The sequence below is a fragment of the Eurosta solidaginis genome, chromosome 3, assembly GCF_040869045.1.
Source record: "Eurosta solidaginis isolate ZX-2024a chromosome 3, ASM4086904v1, whole genome shotgun sequence".
NCBI classification, from domain to species: Eukaryota; Metazoa; Arthropoda; class Insecta; order Diptera; family Tephritidae; genus Eurosta; species Eurosta solidaginis.
The window spans coordinates 161,109,268-161,136,898 of NC_090321.1; the positions used below are offsets into that span (position 1 = coordinate 161,109,268).

The 27,631-nt window shown below is 40.8% G+C and overlaps 2 protein-coding genes across 3 annotated transcripts in view; one reads left to right on the forward strand and one right to left on the reverse strand.

Moving 5' to 3' along the window:
• Positions 1-23,884: 23,884 nt before the first annotated feature.
• DnaJ-60 (DnaJ-like-60) lies at positions 23,885-26,128 on the forward strand. Of its 2 annotated transcripts, XM_067773549.1 has the most exons (5): positions 23,885-24,087; positions 24,159-24,270; positions 25,355-25,536; positions 25,610-25,756; positions 25,812-26,128. In XM_067773549.1, the coding sequence occupies exons 1-5, from the start codon at positions 24,035-24,037 to the stop codon at positions 25,975-25,977; spliced, it is 660 nt and encodes a 219-aa protein (XP_067629650.1). In that variant the 5' UTR covers positions 23,885-24,034; the 3' UTR covers positions 25,978-26,128. The 2 variants fall into 2 exon arrangements, 1 of the variants encoding a protein (XP_067629650.1); XR_010951045.1 differs by having other exon boundaries at positions 25,355-25,756; positions 25,827-26,128.
• LOC137244498 (uncharacterized) overlaps positions 25,550-27,631 on the reverse strand; it is a 42,202-nt gene continuing 40,120 nt past the window's right edge. The window contains exon 5 of the transcript XR_010951048.1: positions 25,550-25,749. The gene's annotated coding sequence lies outside the window, so the exon portion shown is untranslated. The remainder of the gene's footprint in view (positions 25,750-27,631) is intronic.

The following is a 27,631-nucleotide window of genomic DNA, read 5'->3' on the forward strand; positions in this document are numbered from 1 at the left end:
TTGGACTCGGGAGCCAACGTCTCCATCTTAGGGAAAAATGGATTAGAATTCCTAGAGGATAACGGCTTCGAATATCAGCCCTTACACGCGTTCGTATATACCGCGGGCGGCAACAAGCAAAAAATTTTAGGCTCAGTATCCCTACCAGTCACCTTCAAAAATATCACAAAGGTTATTCGTTTTTACCTTGTTCCCTCATTGCTCCAAGAAGCGTACTTCGGGGTAGATTTTTGGAGAGCATTTGCGTTAGCTCCCGAAATATTCCCAAGCGTAGAGTGCATAGATATTAGACTTGAAAAGGAAGAGGAACTTAACCTCCATGAATTGTCACCAGAACGAAAATTAGAATTGCAAAAGGTCATCGAGACGTTTCCTTCGTACGAGAAGTTAGGCCTAGGGCAAACTAAATTAGTGGAGCATCACATCGACACCGGTGATGCCGTTCCCATAAAAAGCAAACATTTCCCTCTTTCGCCACCAAGGCAAGCCGAAGCTTTTAGAGAACTAGACAGGTTACTCGAATTAGGAGTTATAGAAGAATCAAACTCCCCGTGGTGTAGTCCTGTAGTACTGGTCCGGAAACCAGGTAAAGTTAGGCTGTGCATAGATTCCAGGAAGGTCAACGCGGTGACTAAGAAAGACTCGTACCCCCTGCCTCATATCAACGGCTTATTGAGCAGACTCAAGGACACGCATTTTATTAGTGGCATTGATCTGAAAGACGCGTTCTTCCAGATCAAACTGACAGAGTCCTCCAAGGAAAGAACAGCATTCGCAGTTCCGGGGAGGTCTCTGTACCACTTCAAGGTGATGCCATTTGGTCTGTGCCATGGACCGCAGACTATGAGTAGGCTGATGGACAAGGTGATCCCTTCGCGTCTGCGAGAGAACGTCTTTGTCTATCTGGACGATCTGATGGTATGTAGCACTAATTTTGAGGATCACCTGAAATTGCTAGCGGAAGTGGCCCAATGTTTGAGAGACGCAGGGCTGACAATAAACGTGGAAAAAAGTAAATTTTGTCAGAAGGAGATACGCTACTTAGGATACTTGATACGCAGCGGGTGTTTGAAAGTGGATCCGGGAAAAATAGAAGCAATGCAAAACTTCCCGATCCCTAAATCCCCTCGGCAAGTGCGTAGGTTTGTGGGCATGGCGAATTGGTACCGAGCGTTTATTACCAATTTTGCTGACTTGGCAGGTCCCTTGACCGACTGTCTCCGCAAGTCAGCAGGCCCGTTCAAGCTTACCCCTGATGCTATAGAGGCATTCGAAAAACTAAAAGTAGCCCTGAGTTCGGCGCCTGTCTTGGCCCAACCAGACTTTTCCAAAGAATTCGTAATACAATGCGACGCTTCCAAAATAGGTGTTGGCGGAGTGTTGTTCCAGGTCGATGATGAGGGCGCTGAGCATCGAATCGCATTCGTGTCGAAAAAGTTGAATAATGCTCAACGCAATTATACAGTAACCAAGCTGGAATGTCTTGCAGCCATAATCAGCGTGAAGCGTTTCCGACCCTATGTCGAAGGATTACCTTTTCGGATTATTACGGACCACTCCAGTCTCAAGTGGTTGATGACACAAAATGACTTGAGCGGGAGGTTGGCGAGATGGTCACTCTTACTGCAAAGATACGACTTTAGAATGGAACATCGTAAGGGCACCCTGAATGTAGTACCAGACGCGCTGTCGCGTTTTGATACCGATGAGTTGTCTTTCACTACCACACCCGGAGAAATAGATTTAGTCTCTCCCGAATTTAGCAGCAACGAATACTTAGACTTAATTCGGACCGTCACCGAAAACGAGTAATCACTTCCGGATTTACGAGTGGTGGACGGTGTAATTTTCAAAAGAGTTAAGTTTCGTAAGGGGATGGAAGGGGCAGAAGACTCGCTGTGGCGTTTATGGTTGCCAAAAGGGTTTACTGAGGAAGCAGTGAGATTAGCACATGACGCTAACCGGAGTTACCATGGCGGATGGCAGAAAACCTTAGAACGTGTTAGGCAGAAGTACTTCTGGCCGCAGCTTCTAAGGATGTCAGGGACTACGTCCAGCGTTGTGACACCTGCAAAACGGTAAAACCCACCAATCAGTAGTCGAGACCACCTATAGGGAGTACCTTTGAAACCGAAAGGCCATTTCAGCGGTTATATTGCGACTTTCTAGGGCCGTATCCGAAATCTAAGCGGCGAAATCAATTTCTTTTCATAGTACTAGACCATTTTTCAAAATACGTTTGGCTAAAGCCCATGCAAAGAGCCACCACTGTTAACGTTATAAATTACTTCGCCTCCGAAATTTTTCCGGCTGTAGGGGTTCCTGAATTTATCCATAGTGACAATGGTAAACAGTTTATCTCGAAGGAAACGAACCAATCTTTAGTAAATAGACGGGGCTATATTCTCCCCAAGCGAACGCGTCAATAGAGAAATTGTTTCGAAGATTAGGATTTTCCTGAAAGATAAACCTGACCATACCGATTGGGATAAGCATATACCCGAGATTTTATCAGTTTTGGGAAGTGATTTTCATACGGCGATTCAGTGTTCTCCATACTTTGCATTATATGGCCAAAATATGGTCCAACATGCCACAACGTATACAATTTTAGCGAAGCTCGGCAGCCTTCGGGAAGACCAAGTTACGATAGTAAGCAGAACTGACAAGTTGACTAATATTCGTGAGCAAATCCGTAAAAATTTAGATCAGGCTAAGGATAAAGGAGTAACCACCTATAACAAGCGCTCTAGACAAGTCAACTACAAGGAAGGTCAGGAAGTTTTCCGAAGAAACTTTGCCTTAAGTAACTTTAAACAGGGTATTAACGCCAAATTCCTGCCGAAATACTTTAAGTGTCGTGTGCTTCGAAAAATAGACAATGCATTGTATGATCTCGAGGACCTAAACGGGAAATTGATAGCTCGCTTTCACGCGTCGGACATTCGCCCGCAATGAACTAGAAAACGTTTCCTTGCCAAATTACAATTTGACTTTTTTTTATATGTATACCTACCAATTGGACTTTTTTTTTGTCTGGGCGTTTTGGCGGTCGGGGACATCTCGCCCAGTATTCTCCCCGAGCACTGACCTCATAGGATGTTCACGCGCGTACTCACCGAGGACCGAGAACACCCTGGCAGTCCACACTTAGGTCGGACTAGCCTTTCGGAATTTTGACGAGTTCTCCAGATCAAAATGTCTACACCTTTTTTTGATTTTACATTCCTGTGGGAGCGATACCCACTAGAAATCAACTTTCGGAGTTTTGACGAGTTCTCCATAACAAATGTCTAATTGCCGCAAGGCCCTTTTAACTAGGAAACAGAAATTATTCCCAACTTGACTTAATTTTTTTTTGATAGACCTATGTTGCCCGGCTAGCTTCGTAGTAGGACTTTGAGACTCTTTTCTCAGGGGTGAGTCGTGCCCCACGTTGCTTGTCGTCCAAGATTCCTGGCAGTGGCTTCCCACAGATGATCCGGTTTCCTGTTCGCTTCATCGTCAGGTCTTCAAAGCGAAGCAGGTTTGTTACGGTCTGCTGCTACGGTCTACGGCTACGATCCACTTGGGAGCGTGTTCACGCGAACACACCTAGCGATGTGGCGAAAGTTGCGATACAAGGTATCGAAAACAAGAAAAAAAGATGGAAAAATCGGCATCAAGAAAAAAAAGGAAAAAGAAGCGGAGGAAAAAGACATGTTTTGCGCGGAAACGAAAAAAGCTTGGTCTCTCTTCTTTTTGGTTAGCTGGCGAATGGACGCAAAAAAAATTGGCTCCAGCCTTGAAGTGCAGTTGCTGGTTCATAGTAAGAATTAATCATTACTGACCATCCCCAGCTATATTCAACGCATCGTAAAACGTCATCGCGTGCTGTGCACATAAATAAGGGCGTATTGGTGAAGAACCCAAAAGACAGCCACGAGTTTTCCGGCCAAGAATTTTGATATATCTACACCAAAAGCTAGCAATGCTTAATCTGAAATCGCGAATTCACAAGGAATTGTATCATTGAAAATCGTAAATGCCTTTGTACACGACGATAATAGAAATAAAGTTTTTGAAACCTTTTTAAAACTGCGTTCGCTACCAGAAAAAGCAAGTTCATTCGGGGCTACCAATTTTGCTATGTTCAAAAAGCCGGCATTGAGGGCCTAACTATTACACCATTTAATAAGTTGCTAAATGAGTGCAAGACATCTGAACCGGTACGCAAATTTGGCAATACATATGACTACTTCCTTTGTGAAGGTCGTTTGGTAGGACATGCATCCGGGTTTTGTGGCAAGGTACACCAAAACCACCAGCGCGCCACCGCGCGCACGCACTCGACGGCGCATCTCCGAGCGCGACAACCACCAGCGTGCTATCATCATCGACGGAGTCATCCGACAACCACCAACGGTACTAGAACAGCGGGCCCAAGCCAACGACAGCAACAACAATACCAACTACAACAACGGTACGATCGTGCACCTAGGTGCAGAGCCGGCCATCGCAACCAGAACCACATAAAGGGGTGAGTCCGTTCCAAAGCCCCCATGCGGAGAGCTTAAATACACTTGTATACGTATATACATAAGCGTAGGCACACAAAGAAAATGAAACAATAAAAATATACACATATATATACCATAACATGAAGACATATGGTCAATTACTTGTATTAATTATAGTCATATGCATATATAGGCATATACCCACTTAGAGTTGCGTATTGAATGCAACCACCTGTAAATATATACTTGGGTGCTAATAGCGAATACGGGTATATGTATATATAAGCATATGCCTACTTAGAGTTGCACATATTTATGCAACCCCCTTTTAAATACCTGCTTAGGTGCTGATATCGCCTATGGTAAATTACATGTAAGCAGAGGCATACATAAAATTACGCATAGGCATACGTCAGTATAGAAATACATACATATATATTTATAGCAAACATGGTTACATACAAGCAAATACCTACCGGGAGATGACAACCGGAAGAATTAGTATTCGTTTTCATTGCCACTTTGTAACCATGGCTGCCTATGATTCATTTATCGTTCCATTTAATCTTATGAATTAATGATAATTTCTTTGAAGTAGTAGATCCCATTAGGTCATAGTATAATATATCATGCATAGTACTTTATATTAATACATTTTGTCAACTCCATTTTGGTGAATGTAATTCAAAAAAAAAAAAAAGAGAGCAAATGTTTACACCTTTGAATTTAGCAAGAATAATTTATATATATGTCATTAGTATCGTTAGTATTACAAGTGCATAAGCAAATAGTCCCTTTTAGGGTTCGGGTTAAACATTACGTAATGACCACTATTACTTATATACGTACACACCTAAATGCAAGAAGTAGAATTTGGTTATATATTAAGTGGTTTTCTTTTCCTTTATTCCTATAAATCCCTTGGTATAAGTAAATCTAATTATATAATTATTTCGCCCTTCTACTACCTTCGATATATATATACCCCCTACCCATTTACATAACACCAATTCTAACATACACAAATTAACATATTCGTTATGATACGCGTACGGGTTGAGAGGTTATTGATTAAACTGAATTTACCAGAAATAAAACTAAAATAAATTGAACTTAAACGCGAATAAATTAACCTAAAATAAAACCAAATAAATTAAGATATCCAAACAGATTTGGGTAAAAGAACTGATATCGGAAATCCGAACAAACCGCAAACGGGTAAGGGATTACGAAATCCCAAGTACACACTACTTACCATTCCGCCTTTTCCATGCCCACGTCTTTTCCTATCTATTCTTAAAGACTTCTAGTTTAAATAATCAAACAAAAAAAAAAAAATTTAATTAATAATTTGTTATTTAATTCTTGCGAAGATATATATGGTAATTGTAAACCATTGTAAAATTTAAAAAATCGTTAATGTAATCACAACAAAACTTAACTACTCTGGAATTACCCCCTTTATTTTTGTAAGATGAATTATAAATAAATTGTATTTATGATGGGAATGCTGATGGTTCCATTCATTTAGAAGGCATAGGGTATACAGGTAAGGGGCCACCGAAAATTAGGTGCGTCGGTGGCCATGGTTATTTGAGGGTGGGATAATGCACCGGGCGTCGCAACACCACCCGCGGCGCCCCTATGTATATTCGGCCTTTTTGTTTTCCTTTAATTTTTCAGCGTTTTTTTTTTTTTATTTTGATTTTCAGCGATTAGTAACTGGTCATGTCCGGTTCGGTATTTTTTTTGCGGTTATTTCTTTTTGAATTTTAAATTTTTGAATGTCTAACGGTCTGTCCGTGGCATCCGGTTCGACCGGATGTCGTTTTAGTTTGAATTTATGAGCGTTTTGAGACGGTCTCTGCGCTTCTGTCGGTTTTTTTGATATTGATTTTGACTTTGACAGCTGAGTTTTTTGATAGGCATGATAGGAACTTTTTTCTGTTTATGGCGCAGGAACAGTAAGGTTGGCAAGGACCCGCCCCAGCCGACAATGACTAGCCACTGTGCACCAACACATCATGCCGACCGCCTTCCTTACTGCTCCCATAGTAAATGCGTTTCCATAACAGATGGCGCCCAACGTGACGCCTGAGGCGCTGGTCGCGGGGGTCAGTCGGGTCAACCTGTGACATTGACCATCCCACCAGTCCGAGTGAGCAGCCACAGGAGCTGCCACCTACGTTGCCGTGGGATGGTTGGACAGATCGGGTTGTCCGGGCTGGTCATCGGGGGCAGTGGCTGACGGAGCCACGGACTTCACGTCAAGTTATCCGGATTTTTTTTTCCACCCAGTGAGGCAGTGCTGCACGCACTTTATTTTTTTTGTAAGTGGGGTTTTTATGTTGCCGGAATGTTGTCCGTTAGTCGGCCTAGGTATATATATGTCCGCTAACTGGGTTTTGAATTTTTTTTCTTTTAAAGTTAATAGTTTTTTTTAATTTTTTTTCTATGCCGAATTTGTGTTGTTAGAGTGAGTGTGTGTGTGAATTGCAAGGACCCCAGCTCATCCCACGTCTCAGGTGGCAACCCATAGTGCCACCTGGATTGTGACGGGGTGAGCTGGGATTCAGAGCGACACCCCTTCCTGTCCCACCAGACTGGGGAGCGGTTCCGAAACCGCTCCACCCATTGCGGCGGAGGCAGGAGGGGTGTCCAGCGAGAATGGACGGGAGGCCTCAACACCCCCAACCAGTCCCAGGGGCAAGCCCCTGGAGACTGCCCCTGCGTTGCGGCTGGGCGTGCTGAGACCAACCCGTGTGTGCCTGGAGTGACCCTAGTGGCCCCAACCAGTCTCGGAGGGGGGCCTTAAGACCCCCTCGCACTGCGGTTGGGAGCACTAGGGACAAGTATGAATGAGTTTATGTAATCTTTCTTTTTTCTCGCCGGTATCCGAGTGCCTTCGGGAAGGGGATGTCAGCATTCCCATTGATTTCACGATATATCTAAATTGCTTAATGGCTTTTCTTTTCCAGCTTGTGGAAGTTCTTTTTTTGCATATAAATTTATATACATAAACCTTTTTTTTTTGAATCCCTAACTGCCTTAAGCGGCAAAAGTTTTTTTTATCAAAACTATCACATAAGTTACATTTTTTTTTACGAACTATGTCACGCGAGCAGTCGTACGGCCAACCGGGCCGAACTACTCCGTTTGGGAGTGCGGGAAGCTTCCGGGGGAACCAGAACCGGGGAGGTAGTAATAGGGGGCTTTCCCCAAGGCAAGGCGTCCCTTGGTGGTGCACACCCCAGTAGGTGGACAATACGGAGATCCCGTGGGACCGAATATGGGCTCGGACCTGAATGACCCTCGCGATAAATTGGACAGACCTGAAAACACCAATAATCCAAATGCGCCCCTATTAAACGCGCATGATATTTCGGGGCTAATGACCAATGTGTCGACTTATGCACCGGATGGAGCTGGTGCCTTACCATTAAACCAAGGAATTGGAAATTTTGGGGACGCTACAAGTGATCGGGCGAATACCCTAGGAATGCAAGGAGAAGCCACTCGTGGAGGCTCGTGGGTGGACGTGCTACACCAGCTGTTCCAGGCTTCACAGGAGGAAATGCGGAGAGAGATGGGGTCAATTCGAAGCAATATGGACCAGCTCTACGCCGCTCTCGAATCCGCGCAGCCATCAAACCAGCAACACAGGAACGCAAGTAGGATGGACCGTAACCCATTTCCAACGGGAGTACCACCAATGTACCCGCCTCCAAGTAGCATAGCAGTAAACCGCAGGAATGGAAAATCTCATTTGACGGCACTAGGAGCGTAGCCGATTTCCTTTTCAAACTGAACACCTTGTGTGAGCGCACACAATGCCCTGACGAACAAATAATGGCTAGTTTCCACCTGTTTCTTTCCGGGCGGGCCGAAGAATGGTACTGGCTTTTCACTAAACAAAACCCAAACGCGACCTATGCCTTTTTGTGCTACTCATTGAAAAGAGAGCTTGGCACTTTGAAAACTGACCACGAGATCATGATGGAGATCTCCATGCGGAAGCAAAAAGCAAGTGAGTGTTATGACGTGTTTCACACGGACATAATCTCCTTGAACGCGCGCTTAAGAGAGCCAATGTCGGAGCTTTTACTGATTGACATAATAAAAAGGAACGTCAACAGCAGCCTTAAGCTAATGCTTTTTAATGCGGACGTAAGGACCCTTCATGATCTACGCGATGTAGCACGGAGAGGTGAACAAGTGCTGAACGAAAGCAAGCTGCTGGGAGCCATTTACCCAGGACGGCATGTAAGCGAAGCACGCGTGACAACCCCGGACATGAGGATGGAAAGCGAAGACGGCGAGATGGATCCGCAGATAGAGGCGCTGGAATATCGACGCAGCAGGCGACCGGACTATTCCGGAATCCAATGCTGCAATTGCCAGGGAATGGGGCACTCCTATATATATTGTGAGGAACCCATAAAAAATCCTTTTTGTTTTAAATGTGGGTATAAGGGTGTATCTACTCCTAAATGCCCTAGGGACCATCGCAGGCAGGGAAACCAGTACCCGAGCGAGAAGGCGGGGGAACCTCGTTCGGCTTCATAGCTCCCACAACCGCCAGTGCTCGTGGCGTCGTCCCTTGCGCTGAACCAGAGGGTGAATCTCTGCATGGAGGTGATACGCTTCCGAGGTGCAGTAGTACCCTGGCAGAAGAGCCCTCAAAAGTGATAATAACTTACCCTGACAGTACGGACAGTTCGAATAGTTCTGAAGCCGACAGTCAAACGTCTTCATCCGCGATGGGCGAACCGACTGAAGTTCTGCGACGCCGGCATAGGGATGTCGCTTGCCAGACGCAACTTTCACCAAACCTAGAAGAAAGGGAACATAGGTATGAACAAATAAGACATACCATTTTTGAACACTACCCGGTATCGGAAAATATTTTGAAGTGTAGGAAGAGATACCACAGGAGAGTACAGGAGCGTAGACTGCTGCAAGCCACCACGTTAACGCTTACAGAGGACGAAAGGCCTTTAGTAAAGGCTAAAATTAAAGATAGTTTTCTTGTAGGGTTGTTGGACTCGGGAGCCAACGTCTCCATCTTAGGGAAAAATGGATTAGAATTCCTAGAGGATAACTGCTTCGAATATCAGCCCTTACACGCGTTCGTATATACCGCGGGCGGCAACAAGCAAAAAATTTTAGGCTCAGTATCCCTACCAGTCACTTTCAAAAATATCACAAAGGTTATTCGTTTTTACCTTGTGCCCTCATTGCTCCAAGAAGCGTACTTGGGGGTAGATTTTTGGAGAGCATTTGCGTTAGCTCCCGAAATATTCCCAAGCGTAGAGTGCATAGATATTAGACTTGAAAAGGAAGAGGAACTTAACATCCATGAATTTTCACCAGAACGAAAATTAGAATTGCAAAAGGTCATCGAGACGTTTCCTTCGTACGAGAAGTTAGGCCTAGGGCAAACTAAATTAGTGGAGCATCACATCGACACCGGTGATGCCGTTCTCATAAAAAGCAAACATTTCCCTCTTTCGCCACCAAGGCAAGCCGAAGCTTTTAGAGAACTAGACAGGTTACTCGAATTAGGAGCTATAGAAGAATCAAACTCCCCGTGGTGTAGTCCTGTAGTACTGGTCCGGAAACCAGGTAAAGTTAGGCTGTGCATAGATTCCAGGAAGGTCAACGCGGTGACTAAGAAAGACTCGTACCTCCTGCCTCATATCAACGGATTATTGAGCAGACTCAAGGACACGCATTTTATTAGTGGCATTGATCTGAAAGACGCGTTCTTCCAGATCAAACTGACAGAGTCCTCCAAGGAAAAAACAGCATTCGCAGTTCCGGGCAGGCCTCTGTACCACTTCAAGGTGATGCCATTTGGTCTGTGCAATGGACCGCAGACTATAAGTAGGCTGATGGACAAGGCGATCCCTTCGCGTCTGCGAGAGAACGTCTTTGTCTACCTGGACGATCTGATGGTATATAGCACTAATTTTGAGGATCACCTGAAATTGCTAGCGGAAGTGGCCCAATGTTTGAGAGACGCAGGGCTGACAATAAACGTGGAAAAAAGTAAATTTTGTCCGAAGGAGATACGCTACTTAGGATACTTGATAGGCAGCGGGTGTTTGAAAGTGGATCCGGGAAAAATAGAAGCAATGCAAAACTTCCCGATCCCTAAATCCCATCGGCAAGTGCGTAGGTTTGTGGGCATGGCGAATTGGTACCGAGCGTTTATTACCAATTTTGCTGACTTGGCAGGTCCCTTGACCGACTGTCTCCGCAAGTCAACAGGCCCGTTCAAGCTTACCCCTGAAGCTATAGAGGCATTCGAAAAACTAAAAGTAGCCCTGAGTTCGGCGCCTGTCTTGGCCCAACCAGACTTTTCCAAAGAATTCGTAATACAATGCGACGCTTCCAAAATAGGTGTTGGCGGAGTGTTGTTCCAGGTCGATGATGAGGGCGCTGAGCATCCAATCGCATTCGTGTCGAAAAAGCTGAATAATGCTCAACGCAATTATACAGTAACCGAGCTGGAATGTCTTGCAGCCATAATCAGCGTGAAGCGTTTCCGACCCTATGTCGAAGGATTACCTTTTCGGATTATTACGGACCACTCCAGTCTCAAGTGGTTGATGACACAAAAAGACTTGAGCGGGAGGTTGGCGAGATGGTCGCTCTTACTGCAAAGATACGACTTTAGAATGGAACATCGTAAGGGCACCCTGAATGTAGTACCAGACGCGCTCTCGCGTTTTGATGCCGATGAGTTGTCTTTCACTACCACACCCGGAGAAATAGATTTAGTCTCTCCCGAATTTAGCAGCAACGAATACTTAGACTTAATTCGGACCGTCACCGAAAAGGAGGAATCACTTCCGGATTTACTAGTGGTGGACGGTGTAATTTTCAAAAGAGTTAAGTTTCGTAAGAGGATGGAAGGGGAAGAAGACTCGCTGTGGCGTTTACGGTTGCCAAAAGGGTTGACTGAGGAAGCAGTGAGATTAGCACATGACGCTAACCGGAGTTACCATGGCGGATGACAGAAAACCTTAGAACGTGTTGGGCAGAAGTACTTCTGGCCGCAGCAGGCTAAGGACGTCAGGGACTACGTCCAGCGTTGTGACACCTGAAAAACGGTAAAACCCACCAATCAGCAGTCGAGACCACCTATAGGGAGTACCTTTGAATCCAAAAGGCCATTTCAGCGGTTATATTGCGACTTTCTGGGGCCGTATCCGAGATCTAAGCGGCGAAATCAATTTCTTTTCATAGTACTAGACCATTTTTCAAAATACGTTTGGCTAAAGCCCATGCAAAGAGCCGCCACTGTTAACGTTATAAATTACTTCGCCTCCGAAATTTTTCCGGCTGTAGGGGTTCCTGAATTTATCCATAGTGACAATGGTAAACAGTTTATCTCGAAGGAAACGAACCAATTTTAGTAAATTACGGGGTGACGCACGTGAGGACGGGGCTATATTCTCCACAAGCGAACGCATCCGAACGCGTCAATAGAGAGATTGTTTCGAAGATTGGGATTTTCCTGAAAGATAAACCTGACCATACCGATTGGGATAAGCATATACCCGAGATTTTATCAGTTTTGAGAAGTGATTTTCATACGGCGATTCAGTGTTCTCCATACTTTAAATTATATGGCCAAAATATGGTCCAACATGCCGCAACGTATAAAATTTTAGCGAAGCTCGGCAGACTTCGGGAAGACCAAGTTACGATAGTAAGCAGAACTGACAAGTTGACTAATATTCGTGAGCAAATCCGTAAAAATTTAGATCAGGCTAAGGATAAAGGAGTAACCACCTATAACAAGCGCTCTAGACAAGTCAACTACAAGGAAGGTCAGGAAGTTTTCCGAAGAAACTTTGCCTTAAGTAACTTTAAACAGGGTATTAACGCCAAATTCCTGCCGAAATACCTTAAGTGTCGTGTGCTTCGAAAAATAGGCAATGCATTTTATGATCTCGAGGACCTAAACGGGAAATTGATAGGTCGCTTTCACGCGTTGGACATTCGCCCGCAATGAACTAGAAAACGTTTCCTTGCCAAATTACAATTTGACTTTTTTTATATACCTATTGTCTGGGCGTTTTGGCGGTCGGGGACATCTCGCCCAGTATTCTCCCCGAGCACTGACCTCATAGGATGTTCACGCGCGTACTCACCGAGGACCGTGAACACCCTGGCAGTCCACACTTAGGTCGGACTAGCCTTTCGGAGTTTTGACGAGTTCTCCAGATCAAAATGTCTACACCTTTTTTTGATTTTGCATTCCTGTGGGAGCGATACCCACTAGAAATCATCTTTCGGAGTTTTGACGAGTTCTCCATAACAAATGTATAATTGCCGCAAAGCCCTTTTAACTAGGTAACAGAAATTATTCCCAACTTGACTTAATTTTTTTTTGATAGACCTATGTTGCCCGGCTAGCTTCGTAGTAGGACTTTGAGACTCTTATCTCAGGGGTGAGTCGTGCCCCACGTTGCTTGTCGTCGAAGATTCCTGGCAGTGGCTTCCCACAGATGATCCGGTTTCCTGTTCGCTTCATCGTCAGGTCTTCAAAGCGAAGCAGGTTTGTTACGGTCTGCTGCTACGGTCTACGGCTACGATCCACTTGGGAGCATGTTCACGCGAACACACACCTAGCGATGTGGCGAAAGTTGCGATACAAGGTATCGAAAACAAGAAAAAAAGATGGAAAAATCGGCATCAAGAAAAAAAAAGGAAAAAGGTGCGGAGGAAAAAGACACGTTTTTCGCGGAAACGAAAAAAAGCTTGGTCTCTCTTCCTTTTTTGGTTAGCTGGCGAATGGACGCAAAAAAATAGGCTCCAGCCTTGAAGTGTAGTTACTGGTTCATAGTAAGAATTAATCATTACTGCCCATCCCCAGCTATATTCAACGCATCGTAAAACGTCATCGCGTGCTGTGCACATAAATAAGGGCGTATTGGTGAAGAACCCAAAAGACAGCCACGAGTTTTCCGGCCAACAATTTTGATATATCTACACCAAAAGCTAGCAATACTTAATCTGAAATCGCGAATTCACAAGGAATTGTATCATTGAAAATCGTAAATGCCTTTGTACACGACGATAATAGAAATAAAGTTTTTGAAACCTTTTTAAAACTGCGTTCGCTACCAGAAAAAGCAAGTTCATTCGGGGCTACCAATTTTGCTATGTTCAAGAAGCTGGCATTGAGGGCCTAACTATTACACCATTTAATAAGTTGCTAAATGAGTGCAAGACATCTGAACCGGTACGCAAATTTGGCAATACATATGACTACTTCCTTTGTGAAGGTCGTTTAGTAGGACATGCATCCGGGTTTTGTGGCAAGGTACACCAAAACCACCAACGCGCCACCGCGCGCACGCACTCGACGGCGCATCTCCGAGCGTGACAACCACCAGCGTGCTATCATCATCGACGGAGTCATCCGACAACCACCAACGGTACTAGAACAGCGCGCCCAAGCCAACGACAGCAACAACAATACCAACTACAACAACGGTACGATCGTGCACCTAGGTCTGATGCAGAGCCGGCCATCGCAACCAGAACCACATAAAGGGGTGAGTCCGTTCCAAAGCCCCCATGCGGAGAGCTTAAATACACTTGTATACGTATATACATAAGCGTAGGCACACAAAGAAAATGAAACAATAAAAATATACACATATATATACCATAACAGGAAGACATATGGTCAAGTACTTGTATTAATTATAGTCATATGCATATATAGGCATATACCCACTTAGAGTTGCGTATTGAATGCAACCACCTGTAAATATATACTTGGGTGCTAATATCGAATACGGGTATATGTATATATAAGCATATGCCTACTTAGAGTTGCACATATGTATGCAACCCCCTTTTAAATACCTGCTTATGTGCTGATATCGCCTATAGTAAATTACATGTAAGCAGAGGCATACATAAAATTACGCATAGGCATACGTCAGTATAGAAATACATACATATATATTTATAGCAAACATGGTTACATACAAGCAAATACCTACCGGGAGATGACAACCGGAAGAATTAGTATTCGTTTTCATTGCCACTTTGTAACCATGGCTGCCTATGATTCATTTATCGTTCCATTTAATCTTATGAATTAATGATAAAATCTTTGAAGTAGTAGATCCCATTAGGTCATAGTATAATATATCATGCATAGTACTTTATATTAATACATTTTGTCAACTCCATTTTGGTGAATGTAATTCAAAAAAAAAAAAGAGAGCAAATGTTTACACCTTTGAATTTAGCAAGATTAATTTATATATATGTCATTAGTATAGTTAGTATTACAAGTGCATAAGCACATAGTCCCTTTTAGGGTTCGGGTTAAACATTACGTAATGACCACTATTACAAATTACTTATATACGTACACACCTAAATGCAAGAAGTAGAATTTGGTTATATATTAAGTGGTTTTCTTTTCCTTTATTCCTATAAATCCCTTGGTATAAGTAAATCTAATTATATAATTATTTCGCCCTCTTCTACTACCTTCGATATATATATACCCCCTACCCATTTACATAACACCAATTCTAACATACACAAATTAACATATTCGTTATGATACGCGTACGGGTTGAGAGGTTATTGATTAAACTGAATTTACCAGAAATAAAACTAAAATAAATTGAACTTAAACGCGGATAAATTAACCTAAAATAAAACCAAATAAATTAAGATATCAAAACAGATTTGGGTAAAAGAACTGATATCGGAAATCCGAACAAACCGCAAACGGGTAAGGGATTACGAAATCCCAAGTACACACTACTTACCATTCCGCCTTTTCCATGCCCACGTCTTTTCCTATCTATTCTTAATGACTTCTAGTTTAAATAATCAAAAAAAAAAAAAAATTTAATTAATAATTTGTTATTTAATTCTTGCGAAGATATATATGGTAATTGTAAACCATTGTAAAATTTAAACAATCGTTAATGTAATCACAACAAAATATAACTACTCTGGAATTACCCCCTTTATTTTTGTAAGATGAATTATAAATAAATTGTATTTATGATGGGAATGCTGATGGTTTATACAGGTAAGGGGCCACCGAAAATTAGGTGCGTCGGTGGCCATGGCTATTTGAGGGTGGGATAATGCACCGGGCGTCGCAACACCACCCGCGGCGCCCCTATGTATATTCGGCCTTTTTGTTTTCCTTTAATTTTTCAGCGTTTTTTTTTATTTTGATTTTCAGCGATTAGTAACCGGTCATGTCCGGTTCGGTATTTTTTTTTTGCGGTTATTTCTTTTTGAATTTTAAATTTTTGAATGTCTAACGGTTTGTCCGTGGCATCCAGTTCGACCGGATGTCGTTTTAGTTTGAATTTATGAGCGTTTTGAGTCGGTCTCTGCGCTTCTTTAACACTATGTACGTAATTACTGTACTAAGTGCAACAGCAACAAAGGCAATTATGTACAGCGTGTGTGTGTGTGTTGGTGTGCATCATCTAGAGTGCAGGTCATCTGGCATCTGTGGTTACCAGTGCCATCTATAGCGCAGTAGTGAAGATAAATGTACACCAAAGACAACAACCAATATTCGCATAAACAGGTCCAATTTTATGTAATCAGCCTGTTGCTAACACCGAAACTTTTGCTGTTATTAACAGATGTTATTCCATGATTTTATGTACATATATCAGTTATGGTTTTTTTGATTCAGTCTCCACGCTCAAAGCCCGCGATAAAATTCATGCAATAGCTTAAACATTTTTTAAATATTTAAATTTAACTTTAACTTTAACTTCCACTTTAATTTTTACTTAACCTTAACTTTAATTTTAACTTTAACTTTAACTTTAGCTTTAACTTTCACTTTAACTTAAACTTAAACTTAAACTTAAACTTAAACTTAAACTTAAACTTTAACTTTAACTTTAACTTCAACTTTAACTTTATGATAGAGATCCAATTTTGTGTAATTGGCCTGTTGCTAACACCAAACCTTTTTCGAACCTTTTCGAAACTTTTTTGACAAATATCCGTTACGGTTTTTTTTGATTTAGTCGCCAAGCCCGCGATAAAATCTATGAAATAGCTTAATAACAAAATAACAGCGTGGCGGCAGGGTGACATACATACAAACAAACACACGCATTTCATGTATTTTGTTTTTGTAATTCTCTGGTTGAGTGTCAAAAACATACTGCGCTAGAAGTAGAAATGTCATAGCAGCGAAAAAAAGTAACACCACCTCCACCATCTGTATGGTTTTGGCATAATGAAACTGTTTAGCTACCCTACAAGAAACGCTGACAGTTTTACCAATACACTCACACATTGATACTCAAATTTATGTATGTTCCTTTGTTCGCTCACGCATGTCCGCATGTTCCCGACGACAGCCTATAATCATGAAAAAGGACTCAAACTGGGGAAGCTTAGGACACCTGGTACAGAACAAAAGAACATACAGCAGATACCATTATGCATGTGAGACAGATACATAATTCTCAACGAAATTTTATGTATGCGAGAACAGTTTATCCGATTTAATCATGTTGTCACTACTGACTGTCATATGACAACCAAATGATTATCACGGTTGTTTTGTTATTTTTTAAATTCCGCCATTTTCAACCGACGAAAACCATATAAAAAATAAGTTTAAAAAATGAAAAAGAGAGCATTTCAAAGCTCCATGCTAAAAGAAAAAAAATCAAAAATAATATTAAAAAATACCAAAAGCTGTCGAAATGTATGGGGCGCACTCAAAAAATTGATACGCGAAAAATAATAGTGGTTAGTGGTGATTCATTTTTAAATGTGTTTCCGCATGAGGAAAGCGCTCTTCTGTTGTTTTGTTATTTTCTGAATTTAAACATTCTGAACTCGAATTCTTATGAAACTATTTATTTTAAACAAATAACAAGCACGTATGCTTTTATCACGTACAAAATTAAAAACGTAATGAAATAAAGTAAATAAAAAGCAAAAAGCATTGTTTCATTTTTGGCGGAATTTAACAATGGTAATTTATGATAGTATAACAGTCAAACCTGATATCTACAGTAAACTATCATTTATGACACTTTTTGATAGTTAGAGTGTCAGCACTGATCCAGGAAAAGGAATGAGAGTGAGCAGTACGGCTATATACTTAATCAGTAGGCCATGTTGGTGTATAAGAAGGAGACAAAAACTCACACGTACACAGTTGTTTACATCACATTTGCGCAAGTCCCCTTAAGTTTGTGATAGAAAGTTTGTATGACGCGCTGATCGTTAGGTTGACATTGCAGATAATCAGATGATAGTCATATGATAGTCAGTATTCTTGTAGGGTAGTTGAAGCGTTTTCTTCAAGCTCGCTTGAAAAAAAAATACATCTAGTACAGATATACAACGAGAGTAGCAGACAAAATCTCAAGGCTGTCGTTGAATTTTTGTAAAAAAGGGGCTTATATATATGCATATTTCAATAAGCCGTCTTGCTTCTATTGTACATTAGGCTATTTCGTTCTCCAAATGAAAAAGTAAATTTTGTTTTCCATTAGTATTATAAAATGTTCATATCATCTTGCAATTTAAAGACGCACGCGCAGGGATTCGAGGAATATATCTCTTCATTGCGAGATGCTAATAGCACCCTTCTGGTTCAATCTGACCGGAAAACAGGATTTGTTGCTATGATCGTTGCTTTAAGAAATATTTTTCCACTATTTGAGAAGCTTAAAAATGTTGGCTTGACATACCTTTTAACTTATAAGCTTTCACAAGACTTCCTGGAAACCTTTTTTTTGTGCAGTTAGGGCAAGAGAGGGTTTCAACAACAATCCCAACGCAGTTCAGTTTAAAAGTACATATAGACGACTCTTAGGCTCCCATTACTGATACTTAGCATAGAATTGACTTGACTTGGCGTAAACTTGGCAACTTAGCCACGATTATACTCCACTTGGCGCATACAACCTGGCATCATAATCAGCGTTGAAATTTATTTTTAAATAAATGTCAATTTGTATGACCAAATGTCAAAATGAAATGGGCAAAAACAAATGGCATCTCAAAATGTAAACGTCACTTAGAACTTACATAGAAAATCAAAATTCAACAGACTTCTAAGTCAAGTTAAGTTTTGAGTAATCAGTAACATGCAATGTTAATTTAACAGAACTGTAAGTGACACTTCGCAAGCCAAGTCAAGTCTATGTTAAGTATCAGTAATGGAGCCTTTAGTAAGGCACGAGTTAAGTGCGATTGAAAGTGGGAATTGTACCTTCGACGGCGAATCCATTCTAGAGGCATCATCAGCGTCTACTAGTATCCTTAAAAAAATAGCGAGGTAATAGATTTGGAGTTAGCAAATTTTTATGTTAATACTACAATGGACAATGTTGTTCGTTATATTGCTGGCTATGTTGCTTGGAAGGTACAAAAGAAAATCAAATGTTCCACATGTCAAGGGCAATTGATTGGTGAAGAAATGCCTTAACTTTGTTACGGTCTGCTGTTACGGTCTACGGCTACGATCAACTTGGGAGCGTGTTCACGCGAACACACCTAGCGACGTGGCGAAAGTTGCGATAAAAAGATATCGAAAAACAAGAAAAAGACAGACCGGCGATCACTAGCGAAAAAATTGCATGCGTTTCCGGGCTTAAAAAACGAGAAAGGTGGAAAAGTTTCTGTGAAGCTAGAAATATAGAAGACATCCATATTTCCTTTTTGCTTCACGACAACGCAAACGAAGAAATATTAGAAAAGCTACATTCACCGAAACAAATAAAGAAAAGAAACGACATTTAAAGCCGACAGCAGTGAAAAACCTATTAATTGCACACTGCTTGCCGTTTAACTGAGTCCCACATTCTTATCGACCAACTACCCGGTCAGCACATTGGTAAAATAAGTGTTGTGAATAATTTTACGCCCTTTAATTGTGGCGAAGCTTTTAACCAGTATCGAACAGTTTAGAATCTTCCGTTTTTTTGCAATTTCCTGCGGACCAAAAAGGACATTTAAGGAACATTTAACGAATCTTGCTGATACGACAGCATCGACAAGTCCGAATCCAAATAACAACCTTTTAGTAGTACAGGGTCAAGCGAATTACTAGAAGACTTTTAAACCAACACCTCCGCCTCCAGGGCCAGCAGTACGCTGCAGCGTAATACAACGAACACTCAATTAGCATCAAGTCATCCAGGTCGTAAAAGTCAACACGAAGTTTTTATTGTCACCAGGTTCACTCGATCACCTCGAACCACGAGCGCAACAACTACCAGGCGGTACCACCGACCCCAATTCTACTAGCGCATCCTTATTAGCTGCGTTCATACCGGCTATAACAATACTAGCACAACCCTTATCAGCTACGACCAGATGGGCTACAATAAACCAGCTACAATGACAATCACAGGGCAGCGAATATAGGCCTGCGGCCAGTCCAATTGCGATAACGAACATCAGCGGTTAAGCGTTGAGTTCGTTCCAATACTGAACTAAAATTATGTATTTGTAGCCTTAACCTTGTCTTTTAAAATTATATTTTTGACTCCGCAACATTATATAATGTCAATATACCAACATACTCAAGTTTAAAGCTATCACCCTAGTGTAGAATTAAAGCGAATGTGAATACGAATGCAATATGCACAATGACCAAAGGAAATGAAAAGTTTAGAAAAAAAAGCAATTCTTGTTGTACGTTCAAAATTGTTGCATACAAAAAAAAATTACCCAACAAAAAAACAAAGCATATTTTAATGGTCATAGGTGTGCAATTTATACTGCCTGTGAAACAAAAAAAAAGTGTTTCAGGTATTAAAATTTGCTTTGCGATACGATAGAATTTTACCATTACATTTTTTTTAATTGATGCAATCGTTGCGAATATGATTTTGGAATGAGCAAAAGTGTTGATATTGTTTCGGTAAGGAATAAAGTTTTATTGGTAATTCAAGTTCAGTTGCATTATCAGCTAAAATGCATTAAATCTATATTAAGAGACGCAAATAACAAGTAATGCGGATTAGCTTGCATTATCAAAACAAAAACTTCTTTTGTATACATTTTTTGTTGACTGAGTTAAACTAAGCCCGAAACAATACCAACCCTGACTGTTACATGTAAAACAGTTTACGTTTCACTTGAACAAGTAAAACGATCTCATTAATTGTACTATAAGTTTAAAAGGTTCATGCTTTACCTGAACCTGTAAAACAATTTCGTTGAGTTCACAATAAATTTAAAAGTTCACGTTCTACCTGAACAGGTGTATGACTCCCGTAATTTTTCCATGAATTTAAAAGCATACGTTTTACTTGAACTTGTGAAACAATATTTTTTTGAGGGGTAGGATTTACCCCAAGTTTAGTCCTAGTTGCGTTTATAATAAATTTCCTAGTGCATAGTACATATTAGTGTCATTATACTGTGTAATACCAAATTGATGTTCTGTTAAACTCAAAGTAAATCTAATACAACAACCTATTAATTTTGTAAGGGGGCCCCAATTATCAGAAGTTGTATCCAAACTGTACAGCCCTAAGATAGATTTGTGAAAAGAAAGGAGAAAAGGGCATTTAACCAAATTTCTACAAAAAAAAAAAAAGATTTTTTTTATTACACATATAGTATAGTAGATTATAAAACAAACCAATTATTATTACTTTCAATGGACCGTCGCAAAACGCGGCTCACAATAAATTTTTCTAAAAACTGACAAACAGGAATAGAGTTCCTCTTTAATTAGGCTCGCATTTTCGATTGCTATATTTTTTTTATAAAATTATTTATAAGCTTAAACATATTCAAAAACCTTGCAGTAAGAACAGAAAAAGAAAGCTATGTTAGTAATAATCATTATTGATTTAGAAGGCACGTAGGGTGATCAGGTAAGGGGCCACCGAAAATTAGGTGCGTCGGTGGCCATGGTTATTTGAGGGTGGGACTAAGCACCGGGCGTCGCAACACCACCCGCGGCGCCCCTCTATATATTCGGCCCTTTTTGTTTATTTTCCTTTTGGTTCTTTTATTCCATTTTCAGCAGTTTTTTTTTGAATTTTGATTTCAGAGTAGTAACCGGTCATGTCCGGTTCGGTAATTTTTTTGCGTCAGTTTTTTTTTGAATTTTTTGAATTTAGATTTTGAATGCCAACGGTCTGTCCGTGACATCCGGTTCGGCCGTTGTTTTATTTTGAATTTCAAGCGTTTTGAGTCGGTCTCTGCGCTTCTGTCAGGGTTTTTGATTTTGACAGCTTTCAGTTTTGATAGGCATGATAGGAACTTTTTTTCTGTTTATGGCGCAGGAACAGTAAGGTTGGCAAGGACCCGCCCCAACCGACAATGACTAGCCACTGTGCACCACAAAATCATGCCGACCGCCTTCCTTACTGCTTCCATCGTAAATGCGTTTCCATAACATTGCACTTAAATTTTATCACAGTTATGTCTTCATCATTTCCATTGTCATATTTTATTGAATTTATATTAATTTTGTTCACTTTAGTTTATATCTTTTCAATTTATCTTTAATGTCAGATATGTATTAATTTTACTTTTTTTCCTTTTCCCTTTATTAATCATGAGAATATAATCTTATTATATTGCACAAAATTGCATTTGTAATAAACGAGAGTAGTAAATTTTCTTAATCATAAACGAACGTTTATTTATTTAACACATAACTCTTTTAAGTTCCACAAAACATTTTTTTTTCTTTGTACAAAAATACTACATTAACCGAAACTGTAATAATTACACGACACTTTACATATTTTACATTTTACACAAACACGATGTTGCTTCTTCAGCGATATACTTGCGAGTGTACATTTATGTTAAAGGCGCCAATTACATTAATTTCTATTTCACTAAAATGTTCTTCCAGTATCTCACCGATATATTTTATAAAATCAGCATCACTTGTATTTGGAGAGATTAAACTAAACCAATTTGCCATTTAATCGTGTTATTGAGCGTTTTTATCACAATACACCATTTTATGCATTTTTCACGGTTTTTAAGTTAAGGCACCAATAACTGATGCCAATTTGATATGGATAAGTAAAAATATGGTTATGACTATAGCCATCATCCGGTGGCAAAATCCTGAGCCAGATAAAAAATTTTGCATGTAAATGCAACAACAACGATTTGAGCCAGATAAATCCAGCTAGAAGTCAGGTTCAATTTGTGAGCCAGATAATTTGTTAATTTCTTCTTTTTAGTTTGGCAACGCTGCCTTTAATAAACCTACTTTTTCAAAAATAGATGTCGCTGATTAGCCTTTCGCCGTATGAGTTAAATGAAAAACAGCGGCGACATCTTCCTATAGCTGGAGACATTGGTGCTCTTCGGTAACCGTATCGGTAACCTTATAACAGCTGATTCGACTAACCTTATGAGAATCAATGCAATCGATTATTGGTGCCGCTAAGGTCGTAACCGTATCGTAGCCAACCAATTGGGTTTTGGTTTACCGTCGTAACGATAAACAGCTGATTACGTTAGGGATACGGATACAGCGATACGACATACGGCACCATTGACTCCAGCTTATCACATTTCACGTGTGCGAAAATTTCACGACATCTGCTTCTCAAGTCTCTCAATGATCCAGAGCACTCCCGTGAGAATTGAGTGTGAGCCGAAGCTGTAAAACTCACTGGATGACGGCATATGTTAACTTTAACTCTGGCTTAAGGGCGAATTAAATTTCCTTAAGCCGGAGACATTGGTGCTTTACCGGTAACCGTATCGGTAACCTTTTAACAGCTGATTCGACCAACCTTATGAGAATCAATGCAATCGATTATTGGTGCCGCTAAGGTCGTAACCGTATCGTAGCCAACCAATTGGGTTTTGGTTTACCGTCGTAACGATAAACAGCTGATTACGTTAGGGATACGGATACAGCGATATGACATACGGCACCAATGACTCCGGCTTTAACCCTAACGCCATAGTCGTAACAATATAATCGATTAATGGTGCATTAACCTAAAAATCGTGAAAATTGCGTAAAAATGAAGAAAACCCAAAAATTACAAACATATTCCACAAGGAATAAGTCTCTTAGTCATAACGTATCCAAAACAATGAATATAATATACAAAAAGTTATTAAATTCACCAACTCATATATTTTTAGCTTATGGATATGGCGAGAAACCAAAAACCAATTGGTTGGCTAGGTATGGTTATGGCTTTAGCGTTATGGTATGCACCATTAATCAATTACATCCGTAAGGTATGTTCGATCAGCTGTTTTATCTGGTTATGGTTTTATGGTTATAAGTCACCATTAATTGGCTCTTTAACGCCGATAAAGTTAGATATCGTCACGTTGTAATCAGTCTGGTACCATTGTTTCGTTACGCTACGAGTTTGTTTATTTTCGTTCAGCAGGCTGCTTTGGTAATGTAACAGCTGATATGAATTTTCAATATATATATTTTGTTGTGAAGAATCTAAGTTTTATTTAATTCCATCAAAATTTTACGAAGTACATAAACAGTTTAGAATTTTTTCAAATTCGCAATGCAAAATACACATTTGAGTATTAACCAGTATTGGAAGCTACTTCATACCGCGTAATATATCTAAAATCTGTTCACATTTCCTACAATTCAAGAAAAAATATGTTCTTTTTTCCTTCGTATAGAGTGCGACAACACAGTTCTCAAAATGGGGAAACCTTTTACGACATACTAAGGGTTCGAAATGATTGTAGCAACCAAGAAATACGGAATGCTTTCGTCCAACTATCAAAAAAGGTACATAAGTAGAAAGTTTCCAATTAAGGTAATAGTCTAGTTGAGGAGTCGACTGCTAATACGCTACCAAAAATATCGAGAGGGGTGTCAAACGACGTGTCTTGACATCAGTATTAATAATCCGAAGGCGGAAAATAAAAATTTTAATGTGTTCAAAATATATTAACGAAAAACCGAAAAAAGACCCGCGGGTACCTCCGAAACCGGGGGTCGGATCCATAGTATTTTTGCGCAGAACACCTTTCTGCGTTGGCGGCCTTCGGCCGCGCTTATAAAAAATAACGCTGGGCTACGCCATGCCAAGTCCGGGTGTGTGGTATAACCGTGGCTACCGCCACGGTGATGCACAATTTTTTTTTGGGAGTACAAACACATAACCACATGGAAATCGCCAACTTCAACTGCAAATATCTCCGGACAGAGAAAAAAATTTTCTTTTCCGCCATCGGATTATTGCTCTCGAGATTAATACGCGTCTTTGACACCTCTCTCGATATTTTTGGTAGCGTATTAGCAGTCGACCCCTCAACTGGACTATTACCCCAATTAATAAAATTTCCGACATTTGGTAATAGTCTAGTTGAGCGGTCGACTTCTAATACGCTACCAAAAATATCGAGAGAGGTGTCAAACGACGATTCTTGACATCAGTATTAATAATCAACCGGAAAATAAAAAGATGTTAACGAAAAACCGAAAAAAGACCCGCGGGTACCTCCGAAACCGGGGGTCGGATCCATAGTATATTTGCGCAGAACACCTTTCTGCGTTGGTGGCCTTCGGCCGCGCTTATAAAAAATAACCCTGGGCTACGCCATGCCAAGTCCGGGTGTGTGGTATAACCGTGGCTACCGCCACGGTGATGCACAATTTTTTTTTGTGGGTACAACACATCAGCAACCACATGGAAATCACCCACTTCAACTGCAAATATCTCCGGACATAGATAGAATTTTTCGGATCATTGTTCTCGAGACTAATACGCGTCTTTTGACACCTCACTCGATATTTTTGGTAGCGTATTAGCAGTCGACCCCTCAACTAGACTATTATCCGATATTTTATCGAGACATCCACGTTTTAGTTTCATCCCGATGTAAAAGGTATCAAGTCGGATCCAAAAGAAACTGCGCAGTTTGTAAAGATATCAGAAGCTTACCAAATCCTCAGCAAACCTCAAACTCGTTCAGCATATGACCAACGTTTATGTGCTACAGGTGTATTACGTCCTGGACAAAGGTCTAGATCTAGTGCTGTCAGAAACATGTAAACTACAGAATTGCATAAGTTCTGTTTATTTAAAAAGAGAAATTACTTTTATAACTTCGTGAAATTTTAGGCCATGGGAAATAAAACCTAATATAGATCCAAACCCTGGTCCTTATTATGGTGTTAAGGGATTAGAACGAGTTTCCAATTTAAAAGTGGCTGTGGCGTTAGCTCTTCTGGGTATTGCCGGCGCAATGTTTGGATACATATCTGTAAAGTGAGAGAAAAAGTTTGAATTTTTGGTTATAAAATATACAAATATAATAAAAAAGAACTTATTATTTCAGCCACTCATTTACATTTAAACGTGACCAACTGGATGCTAAATCTGCAGAGGCGGGAAACTATCTTGCATCTATTCGTGCAGATGCCGAAAAATATGGTAATAAGGAACAACTAAGACGGATGATGGAGCGAATGGCAAAGGAGGAGAGATGAGTTGGACAAGATATTCTTAAAATGTTATTTGCGCTATTATATACTCGATTTTATATATTAAGATTAATACCTAGTAAAACAAACCAAAATATGTGATAGTAAGATATTTTCTTATGAGCAAGATTAGATACAAACTTAAATTTTTTAAGAATTTATTTTTTTATGGAGTGGCAGAAGTACCGAAAGATTCGGATAGCGATTCCCACGGCTGCCGGTTCAATGTACCGAAGCGACTCGGGATTCTATTTTCCCGACCAAGGGCTGTCATTTCAGTGTAACTCCATTTAAGTTGTTGCGTCCCTCCCACAAATTGTCATCCTCGGAGCAGCCCTTTGCAGCTGGACTGCTCCATACCCTCCTGCTCCGGGAAGGTATTGAACCTAACCCCGGTTCGAGGCTGTGGCTCTGTTGCATATGTCGGAAAAGTATTTACCTAAGACGGTCATACCCTTGCTCAACCCAGGTAATAGGAAGTGGATCTGCTGCATAAGCCGGTATGGAATCTGCCATACCGGCAAATTCCTGTTAGTGTGCCACGTGCAAAGGATGATTGCATCGATCGGAATGTGTGGAAGCAGGAGGGGGCAATTCATGTTCTGTGAAGTGATAAAAGGAAGATTAGTGTTCATATATTTGAGAAAATTTTTGTTTCATTCTATCACCTAATAGCACGCAAATTGTCCTGTCCCCCTGGGCCAGAGGTGGTGCCTCCAGCTAAGAATATGTATGCCATCTTCATAGATGTTCTGCCATTAGCAATGGCAACCCTCCGACGGATGCATTCTTTGCGCCGTTGTTCCAAAACACAAAGCACCAGTTCATCAACGCCAGGTACACCGTCAGCAGTTGGATAGCATGAACAACATAGTCTACATCCACCAAGACGTTACACCCATCTCGAACGGAATTGGCGACTGGCCCATGTTGCACTTCAGATTTCTGCTTTTAAATTGCACCAAGTTAACTGGAAACATCGCAGAGATAACCGCATAGCCGCAATTCGATAGACGAAACAGCCAGATTGGACCACACCGGCGGGTTAGGGGATCAGATTATACCCGCGGTAGGTATGCCTGTCGTAAGAGGCGACTAAAATACCAGATTCAAGGGGCTGTGAAGCGCAACCCTTCAGGTTGCCAGCGCAATATATAGCTTCTCCACACCCAATTGTCAACCTCCGCTATTTCCCGAAATGTAAATTTTTTGGTTATTTTTTTTTGGCACCACGCCAGTCACAAAATCAGATATGTATTTTAGAATCCAATATGCGGCTTGTAGCCATATCTTTTTTCACTATTTTACGTATATAAAAAACGTTTGGTCTTTATTTGGCACCACGCCAGTTTTCAATTTTCACAGATTCCTGTTAGGAGAGTAAAAAGCCACCCTAACTCCAGGTCAGGGAAGCATTGTATCTCCCAACTCCGCCAAAACGCCAACCTTTAGGACTATTTTAATTTCCAGCTCAACCGAAAAAGTCCTAAATTATTTCAGTTGAACCGAGGATGACACTGCACGTCCACACAGCCGAAAAGTTGCATTTTGTTTTGCGAGTTTTAAATTATACTACCTAAATAGTAATACTAGTTTGTGACAAAAATAAGTGCGAAAACGTAGAATTCATTTGAGTGCAATTCGTTTGTTTTGAAAAGTT